This window comes from Vicugna pacos, chromosome 17, assembly GCF_048564905.1.
Source record: "Vicugna pacos chromosome 17, VicPac4, whole genome shotgun sequence".
NCBI lineage: Eukaryota > Metazoa > Chordata > Mammalia > Artiodactyla > Camelidae > Vicugna > Vicugna pacos.
The window spans coordinates 54,170,109-54,187,722 of NC_133003.1; the positions used below are offsets into that span (position 1 = coordinate 54,170,109).

A 17,614-nucleotide genomic window follows, 5' to 3' on the forward strand; every position below is an offset into this window, starting at 1 on the left:
AGACTTCTGATTGCTAACAACTGGCCACCAACACGTGATCACCGATACCTCATCAATGCCTCTGATCAGCGTGTATGTGATCACCGACATCTACAAAGTGTGAGCACTGGAGTCCCGAGGAACTGTCCTTGTCACCAGCAACATGAGTGGTTGTGAACATCTCCTCCCACCTGTTGCTCATCAGGTAGCTCTTCCCATTCAGTGTGTATTTCTATTCAGTGTGTCTGGTCCCCAGCATCTCAGGTGACCACTGTCTGTCTCCCCAACACTTCTCTGCACCACGTCTGTGATCACAGGTTCCTCTTACCACCCGACTTCCCGTCACTGGTGCGTTGGTCACAACTGCGCCCTGTCCCTCACGTCCCAGGTCATCCAGAAGCATAACCCCCAGTCTCGTTGATCAACAGTTTTCTAATCAGTGACAGATCTGGTTACTTATCTGTGGCCTCCAGTGTCTCCAGTCACACTATTTCTCCTCACCAATGTCTTCCGAACAACGTCCTTGGTCATTCGTCTCCAATCACTAACATCTCTAACCAGCAATGCCCCATGTCCCTGAACACGGAATCTTCTTACCATCAAACTTTCTACCATCGTGGTCACCAGTGACTCTGGTTTCCAACAACCCCGACTGCTCAGCATCAGTCACCGAGCTCTCTAGGGCCCAGCGTCAGTGATGGCTGATCCATCTTGCCTTTCGAGTCCCTGATGACCAGTGTCCCTTATACCCCAATCACCAGTAGCACCAATCGCCAACCTCCCTGACCATCAAGGTCACCAGTCACTGTCTCTGATCACCAAATTCTCCAACCATCAATGCCTTTGATCCCGTAGATCACACACCACCAAGATCTCTGGGTGTCTCTAGTCACCGAGTCCGATCACCAATATCTCCTCTGCCCTTGCTCATCAAGGACATGGCCCCAACACTCCTGGCACCCACAGTCTCAGTCCCCCGCGTCCCTGGTCAGTGATTAACGACACATCCAGTCAGCGAACACTGGTCACCAAGATCTGTGATCACGTCATGTCTGAATGACATCATCTCCCCACTGCTTTACTGTCCCTAATTACAAGTCACTCGAGTCATCTGTCCCTGATCAGACTGACTTCTTCTGGCCCTGATCCTCCTCCTCTCGGGTTCCCTGTGCTCGCGATGACGAGTATTTCTGACTGCCAGCCTCCTTGTTCCCTCGTGGCCCCGACACCCCCTGTCTGGGGAGCTCACCTTTCACTCTTCTCATCCCAGACTGTTGGGGCAGACAAGGCGCTCACTCGGGGCTGGGAAGCAAGGGTCCTGTGCCAGCCGGCACGCCTTCCGTAAGGTCCCAGATGCCCCAGCGCATTGGGACAGAGAGGGGAGCATCCCTGGGACCCTGGCTCAGGGCGCCCTGGTCCTCGTGCTCCACAGCCACCCTGCCCACGTCCTCTCTGCGTGAAACAGGGACCTGGAGCAAGCAGGCTCCGACCCCGGTGTGTCCTGGGTGGGCACTGCCGGCCCGTCTGAGAGCAGAGTGGCCTCCTCCTAGGTGTTGAACGCCTAGATGCCAGGCACTGTTCTGGGTGTGGAGGCCACGTGGTGCACAAGACAAGCAGGAATCTCTGCTCTTGGGGGGCTTACGTTCAGAGCACCGTGGCCGCTCTGCCAGTGGGCCTATTCGCCTGGCCCCACCCAACACAGAGCCCAGGGCCAGGTCCCAGAGTCCACAGCTTACAGTCTACAATCTGCACCCCAGAACTCAGGAACCAGAGCCCAAAACAGAGCACAGAGCCTAATCCCCAAATCCAGAACATAGAGCTGGGAACTCAGAATCCAGAACTTACATCCAAGAACTGGGTCCCTGAACCTGGACCTCAGAATTCATATCTCATAATAGAGAGCCCTGAACTGGGTGTGGACCCCCAAATCTACAGCCTAGCTTGCAGCTCAGAACCCAGAACTTAGTACTGAGGACGTGGGCCCAGAGTCTAGAGTGGGGCTCGGGACCTCAGGCCAGAATCCAGAACCAGAGTGCTCGTGGAAAAGGCTCTGTTTCTCTGTTACTCCCAGTGCTGTCTTCCATCCTGCCAACCAGTACTTATGGAGCGCCCAGTGCCTGGCAGTGGGGAGGGGCTGAGAACCAGCCCGCTGGCCCCAGAGAAGCAGGTGAGCAGACCCCCTCTCCCTGCAAACTCAGGTCTGGGGTAGGTGCCTCCCAAAGTCTGTTGAACAGATCCATTCATTTCTGCCACACGGGTTTACCAGCCTGTGTGCTCTGGGCGTTCGGGTGGGGAATGAAACCCACAAGACCCTTGCTCGGGTGAATCTGCTGCCTGGACACTTGCAGGGCAGGGGCTGCCTCTGACAAAGAGCTGGGAGGCCATGGTGTGGGGATGGGGCTGAGTGGGAAGGGGACTCCAGGAGCAGGGGCAGCCAGGAGCCTGGGCTCAAGTCCCAGCAAGTCACTTGGACCAGCAGAACCAGGCTGCAGCCCTGCTCCCACAACTTCTGTTCCCACCTCCGCTAAATAGCCTGCCCCTAACAATGACTCCACTGCCCAGTCATTGTGCTGGGAAACAGTTTCGATTTTGTGGCCTCAAAGCTCCCAGGCAGGGCGGGTGGGCCGTGCAGGGCGACGGTGCCTTTATGACTCTGCGGGCGGCGCCGGGGCGCCTGGGGTGGGTGGGCCTTTGTTCCATGTTTGCACCCAGTGGGGCTGGCCACAGGGCGCCCTCCCTTCCTCCTGTGGGGCTGATTTTCGGTGGGAAGACCCCAAACTCTTACAGAGAAGCTCTGTCCCCCCAGAGCCCCTCCCTCCTCCTGGTGACCCAGCGCTGGAAAACAGCCGTCCAGTCCCCAGGGCCACAGAACAGACCCCCCACCCAGGGGACCAGGGCTCGGGAGGAATGACCACCATCCCCCTGACAGGACAAACTCACCTGAGGGGAAGGCAGACAAACAACAGGACTGTCCAGAGTGGAGGAGCTGGTCTCCTGAGCTAGCAGCGCCGGGAGGATCAGAAGTCCACTGGGTTTGTTTCGCTTTTAGGCAAAAAGATGAAAAGATTGCAGACTTTATCTGGAAAAACCAACAAGACCAGCAGAGCAAGTCAGAAAATTAGGGAAAATAAAGTGAGGGGTGTGCGTGTGTGTGTGTGTGTGTGTGTGTATCTGTGTAGAGCTTTCCAGTAGGAAACAAGATCCTGACAATCACTGCCGTTCAAACCTCAGGGCTGTGCCGTAGGAACATGCAGATCAATGGCTCAGACTCCAGTAAGCCAGAGGGAAACCCGACTGTTTACAAGAGAACGGATGATGAAGGAGGTACCGCAATCAACGCGGGGTGGAGGGGTGTCCAGTCGCATGGGGTGGGAGCAGCTAGCACCCCCTGCAGGAGTGCCCGCTCAGATCTAAGGCCAGCGGACGAGTTTTGTTTGGGCTGCATGATGTTTTACAAAAATATGAATGAGTTGCGGATGATTTTAAATTAGGAGATACACTTAAAAATAGGCAGAAGACCTGGCCCCAAGAGGACGGTGGCTGCAGGGCCCTTTCCCCTTCTCTCTCCTTGGGGAGCCCCGCCTCCTCTCTGCCTGGCTTCTCACGCCCAGGCCCAGCGGGGTCTCGGGGACACGGAGTTTGAGCCCTGACATTACACACATTCTATTACACATTCCAAGTTTAGCAAGGATTAGTTTTGAAACCATCCATTGCAACCCACCCAGCTGGGTCACCCAGGTTGGTTCCCCGACAGATAAATTGGCAGAGGAACACCGCAAACCTTGTGGTTAGGTTTGGCCTTTCTAGGAAAACAACAAGAAGAAAGGAAAAATTGCTGAACATGCAAGACGGAAAATCTCCTGGATCAGGGAGGGATGGTGCTGTGGAAACGAGCCCTGAGCTAACAATTCCAGGACTCGAGTGCCGGGTACTCTTCCAAATACCTTTTGCAAGAGGCTCTGACACAGAGATGTTCAGGACATCATTGTTTATAAAACCAAGAGATTGGCTACAATGTAAACGCTCAGAAGAACAGCATGGTGCGAATATACTCAAAAGGAATTAAAGGCAGGGGCTCAAGCAGATGCTTGCCAGTCTGTGTTCACAGCAGCACTATTCCCAGGAGCCAAAAGGTGGAAACAGCACAGGCGTCTACGAGTGGACAGGCGCGTAAAGAGAACGTGCTCTCTCCGTACGACAGACTCTTACCACCTCAAAAAGACGGGACCTCTGACACCTGCTGCTGCGCGAGCGGACCTTGAGGACACGGTGCTCCGTGGAAGGAGCCCGTGACAGACGAATACTATGAGATCCCACTTTTCTGAGGCCCCTGGAGGAGTCAGAGTCACAGAGACAGTAGGATGGTGGGGCCAGGGGCTGGGGAGGGGCTGGGGAGTTAGTGGTTGATGGGGACAGAGTTTCAGTTTGGAAAGAAGAGAAAGTTCTGGAGATGGTGACGATGGCTGCAGAGTAATGTGGATGTGCTTAGCGCCACTGACTGCACACTGAAAAATGGCAGAGATGGTCAGTTTTATGCTATGCGTATTTTACCACAATAAAACAACAACAAAAAAGAGGCGAGGGGACTACAGGATGTCCACTAGGAAGTCTTTAAAAGGCATCCTGAAGGTCACGCTCTTAGGGCCGTGTCCCGGGACACAGGTGTGTAACATGGTGGCAACAGTAACTACAGCCCCGGCGGGAGAGAGTTTTCACCAAATGTTAACAAACGATGGCGTCTCTGTGATGGGTGAGATTTTCCCTTCTTCTCCCCATTTTCCAAGTACTCTGTAATGAGGTTCGACGGCTTTAATGGTTAAAACAAATAGTACTTAAAAATAACCATTGCAAAATAGGAGAGAATTTTGCAATGATGAAAATATGCAAAAACTCAAAATACAAAACATAATAAAAAGACCCCCCCCCCCAACAAGAAGAGGGAAAGCCAGGCAAAGAACACACGGAGAGGTCCTTCCGAACAGAAACGTAAACAAGCAGGTGGTGAACGTTTGGCATTTGGACAGGAGCTCAGCCTCAGAGAATCAAATACATGCAGATCAAACAAGGAGGTACCTTTTCACCGCTCCTCTTAGAAAAATGGAAAGGCCAGCCGATCGCAGAAACAGCCCCCGGCACGTGCCGTTTGCCGGAATGTTGATCGCAGTTCCGCGTGCTCTCTGGCCCAGCCCTCAGGTGCACCTCAAAGAAACACTAGAAATAAAAGCTAAATTCTAGGGGTTTTTTTTATAAAGCAAATTGCAGGACAATATATAAAGATGACTTTTTTGTTTTGAAAATATTTGTGTAGATGTAGAAAAAATCTGGGACGATCTATCTCTCATGAACAATAGTTGTTAGTTCTGGGAAGCGTGACAGACCAGAGGGGCAGAGGGGGCACTTCCACTTTGTAAACGTGTGCTATTATTTTATTGTGTTATGCGTGTGTCACTTTCGTACTGCAAAAGACAAAGAATTATTAACAAAACCTCTTCTTTTCTCTGCCTTGTTCCTTATTGGTCTCTCTCCCTGAAGGGATCTCCCCTTCAGATCTGCCTGGAAAACTCCTCTTCACCCTTTAAAATCCCAGTCAAAGATCCTAGAGGAAGCCTCATCTGAGTTCTCCCTCCCCCCAGCCCCTCAGAGTCTCCCTCGCCCCCAGCCAGTGTCACTCAAGGACAAGGCCAGGGTGTGGGGCTGACAGAACTGCCTCTCCCTTGCTGTGCAGCTTTGAGCAAGCAGCTTAGCCTCTCTGAATCCTGACTCCTCACCAGTAAAACAAGGCCACACCTTGCACGGTTGTTATAAGGATAATATGAAGAAGGCCAGGGGTCCTCAGCCATTGGAGAGTCCGCCCAGCCAGGAGACCCCCTTCCGATGCCCTTCCAGCTCAGTCTGGAGCTCCCAGGCCTGTCTCCGCTCCTAGAAGCCCAGGGTGTCTGGGGACCTCTTTGGGAGGCTGCCAGGGCTGGGAGTGCCAACCTGAGCCCCTGGCTGGGAAGCAGGTGCTTTCAACATTGCCTCCCGTCCTGCCCTGAGCTGGGCAGGGTGCCCCCAGCTCCTCCCTGGTGTTCTGCTGGGGAAACTGAGGGCCAGGCAGAGGCAGGGATGGGGGCTCTTCCTCCCTGGGAGGGGCAGGGCAGGATGGCTCCCGCCGGCACGCAGGCTGGGGGGGATCTCCCCCAGGGGGACTTGGCGGGCCCTGCCCGGCTGCTTCTTTCCACCCCCCCGCATCTGTCCCTCCCTCTCCCGCCCTGCCCCACCCCACAGGTTTGCCTGTGCTGCTCTGTGAGTGGGGCGGGGGAGGGCCATGATCCCGGTTTCCCAGGCAGGGAGGGGATGCTGGGATTGGCCCCCTCTCCCCAGAATTTAGGGTTGTAGGGACTTTTATACGCAAATGCACGTCACACACCCCCACCCCCACCCCATCATCCCTCTCCGGGTCCTTCCTCCACCTGACCCTGCTCTGCTCTGTCCTCGCCTACAGAGCACACGCCGGCCTCCTCCTCGTCCCCCCAGCCTCCAGCTCACGCCCTGCAAACTGTCTCTTCTGCTTGGGGATCTTTCTTAACCTCTTTATTTCAGTTATGAAATACTTCAGATATCCAAAAATACAGCCAACAATATGACCCACACCACAGTGCCTACGTGGCATCGGTTTTCTGTGCAAGAAATCACCACACGCTTGGCGGCTCGCAAGCACACATTCCTCTCTCGTGGGCTCTGGGCTGGAGCCTCGGTGCGGTGTAGCTCAGGGTCCCACGCGGTGTTGACCGTGGCTGGGTTCCCGTCAGAGGCTGGGTCGGGGAACCACCTGGCCTCCCAGCTCCCTCAGGTTCCCGCAGAATTGATTCCTTGCAGCTGTGAGACCCTCGGCCAGCGACAGACAAGGCTCTGCGAGACAGGGGCCAGCATGGCAGGGTTCTGCACAATGCCCTGCTGTCCCTCGCACGTCACAGGCCCTGCGCACCCCCAGGGCTCCGACACCGGGGGACAGGAGAGCAGGGACAGCTCGCAGTCCCTCGACACCTCTCACCCCAGCTTAGGAAAGAGCCTCCCAGATATACCATCCTCCCAAGCCTCCTGCCTCCCTCCCTCCCTCCAGCCGAGGCAGCCAGGGCCGCCTTCCTCCTACAGCTGTTACACTTGTACTGCCTGCGTACGACTCCGTAAGCCACAGGTGATGCTGTTCTGCGTGTTTCTACCTTCTGTATAAATGGTCACAACGGTAGATGTTTCTGTGATGTTCGTTCTCGCTGAGACATGAAGTTCGGGTGGGTTCATTTTTCGCTGCAGTATAATGTTTCTCGTGTAAGTGTAACACAGTGTGTTTGCCTGTTCTCCTGTTTTGTACCACATGCGGGGCAGCAACAGCTCTTCTGATTCCTCGGCCCACGTGTGAGGCTTTCTCAGGGGCCGTGAGCCTAGGAGGGGAGTTACTGGGTCAAGGGGCTCGGCGCCCTCACGTCAACAAGACAAGGCCAAGGAAGTTTCCAAATGGTTGTTCCGATTAACATGCCCACGAGTGGGTGCGGGAGTTTTAGCTGCTCACAGCCTCTCTAACACACAGCCTCACCAGCGTGCTGAGCATGACACAGTCCCAGCATGGGGAGACCTTTCCGGAACACACAGCTGATCACGCGCCTCCAAGTCTTCCCGAGGCCTCTGCAGCCGCGGACACGTGGAGCGCTGGGCCCGGGCCCTGAGCCTGGCAGCCTGGTCCTCGGCTGCCCCCACTGTCCCCTCGGGGCCCCTGCAGTGGACTGTGGGCCAGGGCTCTCCCATGCGCTGAGGCTCTGCGCCCACTGCTCCCTCTGCAAAGAAACCCCTGGGCGTTTCGAGCTTTCAACTTGATTAATTTATTAGGAAGTAAATAACTCCCTAACAACAGGTCACTTGCATGTTTTAAGTGTTCACATGAAAGAAATGAATGCCTCTGGCACACCAAAAATCCAAATGCAATATAATTGCGCATCATACAGTGATTTCAGGGTGTAGACCAGGGTTGTCAGCCTCGCAGTGTGGATGCCCCAGAGGTGTCCCCTCCCCACCCCCAGTGCTTCCTGTGGCTGTGTCCACATGTCGTGTCTCAGTCTTGTTCCTGCAGCCTGGGGTGGGGGCGCCCTGGGTGGGGTGGGGGCAGGGGATGTGGCACAGCTGAATTCAGCCCCTCTGGGGACACTGCGCCCTGGTCCCAGGCACAGCAGGGCTGCAGGCCTCGGGGGTGCCTGTGTGTGCTTGCGTGCTGTGTGTCCATGTGTGTCGTGTGTACAGGTGTGCACACACGTAGGGGGGCCCGGGGCCGAGCATACGCGTGGTCGGGGGCCGCCCTGTTGGCCGCCCCGCCTGAGAGAGGAGCCCAGTCACCCTCAGCCCTCCTGCTTCGTTTTCCTTCATGGCAGCTCTCACCCCCTGACACCGCAGTAAACTTCATCTGTTACCACTTTTCTTGTACCTTTGCCGCGGAGTCAGCTCCGCAAGGGCAAGGCTCCACCTAGTGTGTCAGTGGACATGTGTGCCTGCAGCCCCCAGACAGCACCCGGCACACGTGTGTGTGGACAGGAGCTCGAGAACACGTGGGGGGGGGTGGGGGTGAGTGAACCGACGCATGGACAATGGGTGCGTGGGTGCGTGGATGGGTGGATGGATGGGTGGGTGGGTATGTGGGTGGATGGATGGGTGGGTGGATGGATGGGTGGGTGGGTGCGTGGGTGGGTGGATGGATGGGTGGGTGGGTGGGTGGGTAGGGGGATGGGTGGATGGATGGGTGGGCAGGTGGGTGGGTGGATGGATGGGGGGGTTGTATGTGTTGGTGTGAATGTGTGCATGTGTGTGCAGGCCTTGTCTCTGAAAGGGGCTTCAGGCTTCTTTGTTCTACCCTCTTTCCAGAAGGACCTAGGTAGCTCCATGACCCAGAAGTTGCAGAGGCCCAGGGGTGTTGGGGGCAACCTCAGGGGGCTGAATTCTCCTGGATGCTTAGGACCAGCTGGTGGAATTGGAATCAGAGCCCTACCCAGGGTTGCTCCAGGTGGGGTTGGGCTGGGGACTCTGGCACTGTGGGTGGGGACGGGACAGAGGCCGCCCTGGCAGGCTGGCACACTCTGGCCCTTGGGGGTCCCCACAGTGATGCCTTCACTCAGTCTGAGCCTCCAGAGACCACATGAACCACCCCTGGGAAGGGCGTTACCTGGGTGCGGACCGAGGGGAAAGGATCCAGGGGACCCGGCGGGCCCCATCACCACTGGCTGGAGGGCTGAGCAGGAAGTTTCCTGGAGGTCCTGGGGAGAAAAGGCAGGTCTGAGCAGGTCTATGCTGGGACCTGAGCTGAGACGTCCTGTCGCGTCTGGGGAGAAGAGAGGCTGCCCCCATTCCCCACGCCTCCCTGTCCCTTCCACCCACCTAGTGACCCCACCTCCTGCCCAGCTCCACGTCAGCCCACCAGTTTGTATGTCCCTCTACCCTCTGGCCCATTCTCCCTCGGACCGTCCATCTGCTAGTCTTCCCTGCACTCACTGTCAGTCTGCCCTTGCATCTGTCTGTCTATCCACCCATCGTCGACACCACCCTCGTCACCGGGTGCCAGCAAGCAGGCACACACGGCTCTTCTTCTGTTCCACGCCGTCTTCACAGCAACCCTCTGGGGAGCATACTCTGACTGCCCCATTTTACAGATGGAACGAGCACATGGAGGCCCAGAGAGGTCAAGTGACTTCCCCAAGAACACACAGCTGGTAAATAGCAGAGTTGTCTGAGCTTTCAGGCTGAGCTCTCAACCTCCTAGTCCATCGTCCATCCACCCTCTCTGGTAGCTGTCCAGCACTCAGTCCCTCACTCACCTGTCACTGGCCATCCAGTGGCCCATCCATCGCTGTCACCCATCCATCCTGAAGGTAATGTGGTTAGAGAACCGGGGCCCTGAGGGGAGAGGAGGCCCGGGCTGCCCATCTGGCTGGCTGCGGGGGTTTGCAGGGCTGGGGCGGGCTGCCTGGCCGCCGGGCTGCACGGGGCTGGAGGGAATTAGCGAGTGACGGCCAGGATCATCTAATTAGGAACGCTAGTGATAAGCAGATAGGATCGGGGTGATTAGAATCCTTTTAAAAAGCCACTCCATTAATTACAGAGACAGAGAGGGGCCTCTGGCCGCTCAGAATACCAATTGGCTGCCTAATCGGCCTCCATCAGCTCGCCCTGGGGAGGGCTCCTGGGACCACTGTGCGACCTTGGGTGTGCCCTGCCCTCTCTGGGCCCCTGTGCATCGGGTCAGGGCCGCCTGCCGTCACCTGGTCACCCGAGGTCCTCTATCTCTTCCCGGGCTGTAGCTCAGGGGGCTGGCTTCAGGGTGGGCCTGAGACAGGGGACAGGGAACATCACGGGGCTAGGCTGGCTCCCCAGGGAGGAGCAAGCCCCGAAAGGCACAAGAGGATGGAGAGGCTCAGAGCGGGAGAGTGATGGAGCAGCCAGTGAGGGTCACGGATGTGGGCAGGGGCTTGTCACCTCCGCTCATCGGGGTTGCTCCACGCAGGCCCTGCTGCTCCCACTGGTCTCTGCGAATGCTTTCGGTGGTAGGTCCTCAGAGGACACCAGTCCAAACCCTTTGCAGAAGGGAAATCACCTCTGCATGCTGCCCCCAAATTCCATGTCTCCCTTTACAGGGAGTTCACCCCACCCCTTCGGTAGACGGGGAGGCCCCATCCTCAGGGTGCCTGCTGCAGTGAGGGGCTGGGGTCTGCCTCCCCCTGGTGGGCCCATCCCCAGAAGTCCTACTGAGTGGTTTGTGCTCCAGGACAGCCCTCCAGCCCTGTCTCCATCCCAGCTGACCCCTCCAGACCACCCCAGGCTGGGGCCTCAGGCTGAGCACAGAACCTGGAGTCCAAGTAGGGCAGGGGTCCTGCAGAGGGGCCGGGAACCAGCAGCAGTCAGAAGGCAGGCCACCCCAGGAGGAGAGAGGAGGCCAGCACGAGGCTCAGGCCCAGTGGGGAGAGGGGACCCTGGTCAGGGGAAGGCCTCCACAGGATTCTCGGCATCTCATCACCCTGGGTCCCTTGTGGCTCAACTTGTAACCACGCCTATGCTGCCCTGATTATGTTGCTGGTGGGACCCTCCAGCTTACCACCACCATCACACCATGTCACCGCCGTCACCACAAACACATCTAACCCCACCTCCACCACCTCCACCGCCACCGCTCCCCTCGTCCCAGCACCACCTCCATCGCCAGGACTGCTCACCTCAACTAGGATCTCTGTCACATTACTGTCATCACACCGCCACCCCCATTGTCACTACCACATCCTTATGTCACCTCCATCGCTTCAACCAGGATCACTGTTACTACGGCCATCATGCCATCACCACCACCGCCAGTGCCAGCAACATCACCATCACTACCGCTTCCATCGCCGATACCACCGTCCTGCCTCTGACATCATCTCCCTCACCACTGCCTTCCCCACCAGCACCACTCTGCCACCTGCTGCATTTCTCTCACTATCTCCACCTCACACCACCGTCCTAACCTCAACCAGGGTCACAGTGACCAGGACGACCAGTTACCCTCACCACCGCCTCCCTGCTCCCTACCACCTCCCTCACATGAGCCACGACCACGTGCAGGCAGCTACTGACAGTGTAACAGGTATGTGGGCATTTAACACCAGTTTCTGCACCACCGGATGGCCTGGGGAGCGAAGATCAGGGAGACGAGTCGTTGCTGATGGTCTGTCTGCGGCTCCAAAGTGAGTGGCTCTCAAGAGCTTGCCTGAGCCATGAGCCCCCCCAGCCTTGTATCTTGCGATACTCTGGGGGGCCCCAGCAGGCTTCGGCCCCAGCTCTGCAGCACGGCTTCTCAGAGAACTGCCTAGAAGCCACTGCAAACCTCTGCTTGTCATCCGCCTGCAGCTGCCTGTCTTCCAAGTTCCAAATCTCGGGCCTCGGCAGACTCCAGCCTGGAACCAGACGGGTGAGGGGATTCTGGAAAATTGTCCAGAATTCTCCAGGATGCAGGGGAGACCACAGAAGAGGGTGCTGGGGGTTCTGAGTCAGCACTGAGAGATCCAGAACGCCACGTTCCCAGCCTCCAGCACCATCACCACCAGCTCTGCGGGACAACACACCCCACCCTCCGTCACCCGCCGCCGCCAGCCCCAGCCATCCTCCCGGCCACCTCCCGCCCCACCACCCCACTGCGGCTCCTGTCACCAGCCACAGCGTCCCCACCTCCATCACCACACCATCACCGAGCTGCCACCCACTCCTTCTTCCCTGCAAGCGCTGGGCCTCTCTGGGTGCTGTCTGAGTCGTGCAGACCCTTCCAGAAGCTTCCCCACCCCGTTGGAAATGGCCTTGGCCGCATGACATGAGTGAGAAAGACATGCATAACATCCCAAGAGGGGCTTAAGGGGCGTCCTCGGTTTCTACCAGCTCTCACGTCCCCTGTGCCCTGCGGGGGCCGCTCCAGATCAGAGCCGCCCCTCAGCCGGGGATCCAGAACGAGAAGGCGCGGCCGGAGCCCAGCACCTGGCCGCGGAGGCGAGCACTAAATGGCCGTCACCAGCCCCTGGGGTGTGGGGTGTTCTGCCCCCAGCCACACCACCGCCAGCCCCACAGTCACCGCCCTCCAGGGTGACCAGCACCCCACCAGTCACCCTCTCCACCCCCCGCTACCACCGTGGCCACGACCTCTCACCCTGTGTCTCCGGCCCCTCCACCATCACCACGACTACTGTAACCACGGCCTCCACCCCAGTACTGCTTCCCCGGCCACCTCTGCTGTCTTCACGACACGTTACCCGCCGCCTTGCCCACCCCAGTGTCACTCGTCCCACAGAGCCCCCTCCCAGCACGCGTCACCACGGACAGTTGGGCTGGCGGTCGCCTCTCCTCAGCACCAGCGACAAGCCTGTGGAGAGCGAGTTCTAACTACAGTGGTAGAAGCTGAGTTACAATGACACAGAAATATTTCCACCTGTGGCCGTGCCACCCCTCCTTCACCGAGGACGCCAGCCGGGGTTGGGGGATGGAAGCGCCCCAGGGCGGGCCCTGCTCCCTGGAAGGCGAGGGTGGAGTAGCGCTGATCACTGGGCGGGGATGGGGCAGCAACTCCGGATCCGCTTTCAGTCCTCCCTGCACTAGGGGCTGTCCCAGCCGGCTGTCCCCTGCGGTGCCTGCGATCTACCCGGCTCCCTGAGTGCTCAGGGGAAAGAAGAGAGGAAAGCAACAGGAAGGGATGGAAACCAGAAACGGGAAGAGCACAGGAGGGAGACAGGAGGAAGGGGGTGCGTCTCAGCTAGGGCCAGGGAGCAGTCAGCTCAGGGCCTCGCGGGGGGTTGGCACGCAGCGGGCATGTTCTCGCTCTCACCTGGGGCGTGGGAGGGGGTGGTGATCAGCATTGTCAACTGCTATTTCCAAATACGATCCAACATCAGAGCAAGAATGAAAGACACAGAGGCCTGGGCTCGTTTGGCAACCTCACTCACCTTATCAGATTTCTAGGGCTGCGTGGCAAACTGTCGCAAGCCGGGTGACTTCAAACACAGAAGGTCATCCCCTTGCAGTTCTGGAGCCGGAGCCCCAGACAGAGGTGTGGTCAGGGCTGCACGGGGTCCCAGGCGCTGAGGCAGGGTCCCGGCCTGTCCTGCGCCGTCCGCGCGCTGCTGGCGCTCCTCGCTCCAGTCTCTGCCTCCGTCTCCGCGCTGCCTTCTCTTTTTCTCTCGATGCGTCTCTCCACGTCTATTCTAAGGACGGTTGGCACTGGATTTAGGCCCCACCCAGACCATCCAGGATGATCCCATCTTGAGACCCCTAATTTAATTACACCTGCAAAGACTCTTCCTCCAATAAGATCATGTTCGCAGGTTCTGGGCATTCGTCAGGGACCTGTCTTTTGGGGAGGGCCTCCTTTCAACCCACTGCACCCACTAACCTAACCTTATCATTCCCCATATTTCTCACCAGAACTGACTGGAGTGCTTCTTGTAACTTGCCGTCCACCACAGCCTCAGACAGCCCTGTGTTTGCATCTCTGTCTCAGACTTGCTGTGTGACCGTGGGTACATTGCCACATGTCTCTGAGCCTCATTCATTTGATAAGTGTGGATGGACTGCTATCATGTCCTAGGCACTGACAAACATCCCTGCCTTTGTAGGGCTCACCTCAGAGGATATGATAGGAGAATGGGGGGCCAGCAGAGTGAGCGCCAGCTCCCCCAACCCTGCCTGATCCCCCACCTCAGGCCCACACTCCACACCGACAATCCAGCTAGTGGGCTCAGTGGACGCAGCCCAGGAGGCCCTCGCTCCCTCCCTGACCCCTGTTGCTGACCCCAGATCCCAAGGCTGGTCCTGCTTCTGCTCCCAGGGCCCCCCAGGGAAGGCCTCCTGTGCAGGGGGCAGCCCCCTCCTCACGCCACAGGGCTGGGGTGGGCTCTGCCCCACCCAGGGGCTGATGTCACAAAGGGCCGGCCTGCTCTGCAGGGGGGCCTGGCCCCGGGGGGCCAGCGGCAGTGCCCTCCCCTCCCCCGCCCCTCCAGCGGAGGCGCCCACCTGTCCCTGAGCAGGGGTGCTATGACCGGGTGACTCGCCGCGCAGAGCCGCCCGGAGCCAGCAGAGCCCAGCCAGGCCCCGCCGCGGAGCCCGCGTCCCCCCTGCCGCCGCGCCCCGCCCTCGGCATGGCTAACCACTACGAAGTGCTGGGTGTGCAGGCCGGCGCCTCCCCGGAGGACATCAGGAAGGCCTACCGCAGGCTGGCCTTGCGCTGGCACCCCGACAAGAACCCGGGCAACAAGGAGGAGGCCGAGAGGAGGTTCAAGCAGGTGTCCGAGGCCTACGAGGTCCTGTCCGACTGCCGGAGGCGCTCGGCGTACGACTGCGCCGGCCGTGACAGCCGGCGGGCCGGCGGGGCCAGCAGCCCCCGCAGCGGCCCCTTCGGCAGCGGCTACACCTTCCGCAACCCCGAGGACATCTTCCGCGAGTTCTTCGGGGGCCTGGACCCCTTCTCCTTCGACTTCTGGGACGGCCCGCTCGGCAGCGAGCGCGGCGGCCGGGGCCACGGGCCGCGCGGGGCCTTCTCGGCCGGCTTCGGCGAGTTCCCGGCCTTCATGGAGGCCTTCTCGGCCTTCGACAGCCCGGGCCGCGGCGCGGGCGGCGCCAGCCGCGCCGCCTTCTCGGCCACGTCCTTCGGGGGCTCGGGCTCCGGCGGCTCGGGCTTCAAGTCGGTGATGTCATCCACCGAGATGGTGAACGGACACAAGGTCACCACCAAGCGCACCGTGGAGAACGGGCAGGAGCGGGTGGAGGTGGAGGAGGACGGGCAGCTCAAGTCGGTGACCGTCAACGGCAAGGAGCAGCTCAGACGGGTGGACAGCAAGTAGGCGCTGCCGCGCCCGCCCCGGCCGTGCCCTAATAAACCGCCCAGCGAGTTCGTGGAAACGGTTGTTGGCCGCGGGGCGGAGAGCAGCGTGGCGGGGCCGCGGGCTGGCGCGGGGGGCGGGGGGCAGGCTCTGCGTTGCCGTGAGAGTCGCGAGCTTCGTCTCGGTGGCCCTGCGCCCGCTGCCCTGCCCTGGCTTCAGAGCTTCCGTGGCCTCCCGACCCTGAGGGTAAAGGCCTCGTCCTGACCCGAGGCCCAGGCCTGGCCGCTGCCACCTTCCCCGCCCCTCTGTCCCCGAGCCCGGCCTCCCGCGCTTCCACTCTGGCACCTAATGCCTCACAACTTCGGGGCCTTCGTCCGCCCGGCTCCCTGGTGAAGGCCCCTCAGCTTCAGGCCTCGGCCCAGACGTCCCTTCCGCCAGGACCCTTCTCACGGCCCCTCCCCTGTGTCTCCTGGCCCCGATGTGTTGTCTGTGTGGCTACTGGCGAGGCCACACTGCAGGCCCGGGGAGCAGGGCCCGTGCCCGCCTGTCCCTCGCTGCGTTCCCAGTGTCTGGAGCAGAGCCTGGCACTGAGGGCAGGGCACGCACTTGTTGGAAGAAAGAATGTTAAAGTTCCTGAGTGTGAGTGTGAGGGTTGGGGTGCTGCGCTGCCTGGTGATGCCAGCCATCTGCCTGGCAGGAGGGGCTGCTGCAGGCGGAGACGGGAGCAGGGCCTGGCCCCAGAGAGGCAGCATGGGGTGGGGACCCCGCTGGCCGCTGTGGTGCCTGTGGCCCCAGCGTGGGCGGCTCCCAGCCGGCAGGCTCTCGGCTGATGCTCTAGTGGTGGGCCTCCCTGGAGCCGTTTTCTGGGCCTTGGGCAGGAGGCACATGGGACGGGAGGTTCGTGGGGTGCACACTCCCGCTGCAGGCAGACAAGTCTGTGGACACATGAGAACCCTGGCGTGTGGTCTGAGGACTGGGACCCTGCTGTATGACTCCCCACGTGATCCTCCAAGTGACTCCATGTGGCGGGGAGGAGGGCTTGGCTCAAGGGTCACATGTCTGGGGAAGGATGGGGTCAGGGGAGTTCTCAGGAGGCCTCTGGAGGAATGACTTTATCAGAACTGGTGGCCTATGTGACTGTCTGGGGGAAAAGCATTCTGAGCAGAGGGAACAGCCAGTGCAAAGACCCTGAGGCAGGAACAGTCCTGCTGTGTTTGAGGAACAGAGAGGCCAATGAGGTGGGTGCACACTGTTTCATTAAATGCCCACAGCTCTCCTGACAGGGCTGTGGACCAGAGGGGACTGAGGCACAGAGAGGAGACAAACAGCTGGCAAGTGGCTGAGCCAGAATTTCACCCAGGGTATTGACGCCAAATGGCTTGGCTTTAAAATAATGATGATGAAGATGATGATGATGAGGATGACAACAACAACAGCAGCAGCTGCAGCAACAGCCCAAAGTAGGTGTGCCCGTGTGAGTGTGTGTGTGTGAAGCGTTCTGGCACCCCTGTTCCTTGGCGGCTGGAGTAGAGCCAGAGAAAGTGGTGACTGCAGGTTTCAGGGTTCCAGGCTGATAAGAGACAGGGCCCCTGGTTCCCGGGCTGGGCACGGCCAGGAAAGGTGCCTGCAGTGGCAGTTGGGCCAGGCCTGATCAGAATTTGTTCCCTGTGCATCTCAGCTCCTAGCCCAGTGCCTGGCATGTAGTTGGTGTCTAATAAATGATGAGCTGTGAAAGAAGGTAGAAGCACACTGTTCCAGGGAACAGAAAGACCTGAGGGTATGCTCAGAGGTCAACCCCTGGAGCTCATGATGGGAGAAGACACTGGGAGGCCTTGAACCCCATGGGGAGGGTTCAGCCTGGGTGCAGACAGTACCAGGGAGGAGTTCACCCTCATTTCCAGATGCAGAGCTGGACAAGGAGCACCAATGGTGGGAGCTGGAAGCCTAGAGCAGGCCTGGGTGCTGGTCTCCAGGAAGGGCCTGTTGAAGGCCTCTTCCAGGGAGCCAATGGGCCTCACCCCAAGATCTCTAGGGGCTGCAGGCTCCCTAGGGAGCTGCAAGTGCCCGGCCAGGCGGACACCACAGGCAACCTGGCCACACCTCCAGGCCCAGGCCGTCTCCTTGGGTCCTGTGTCCCAGAGCTCCTGGGACAGGCTGGTGGCTGGAGCCCCCTAACCACGTTACCCAAGGAGCAGGAGAGCCCTGTGGTGCACAGAAGGTCGAACCCCAGCTCCTGGTCCTGTGGTGGGACTAACTTCATCAAAGCCCCCACCACAGCATTAACCACCTGA

At 59.3% G+C, this 17,614-nt stretch overlaps 1 protein-coding gene and 1 long non-coding RNA gene across 3 annotated transcripts; one reads left to right on the plus strand and one right to left on the minus strand.

The window, feature by feature from the left end:
- Positions 1–6,537: 6,537 nt before the first annotated feature.
- Positions 6,538–14,380, minus strand: LOC140686619 (uncharacterized). 2 transcript variants are annotated; one of them, XR_012060461.1, is made up of 6 exons: positions 14,297–14,380; positions 13,452–13,709; positions 10,471–10,568; positions 9,813–9,891; positions 9,164–9,254; positions 6,538–6,870 (listed from the first exon to the last, which is right to left on the minus strand). It is a non-coding gene; the product is annotated as an uncharacterized lncRNA (long non-coding RNA). The 2 variants fall into 2 exon arrangements; XR_012060460.1 differs by lacking the exon at positions 14,297–14,380 and adding an exon at positions 13,927–14,290.
- Positions 14,381–14,444: 64 nt separating this feature from the next.
- Positions 14,445–15,402, plus strand: DNAJB8 (DnaJ heat shock protein family (Hsp40) member B8). Its single transcript, XM_072940829.1, has one exon. It carries the CDS (start codon positions 14,643–14,645, stop codon positions 15,342–15,344), a length of 702 nt encoding a protein of 233 aa, XP_072796930.1. The 5' UTR covers positions 14,445–14,642; the 3' UTR covers positions 15,345–15,402.
- The last annotated feature ends 2,212 nt before the right edge of the window (positions 15,403–17,614 follow it).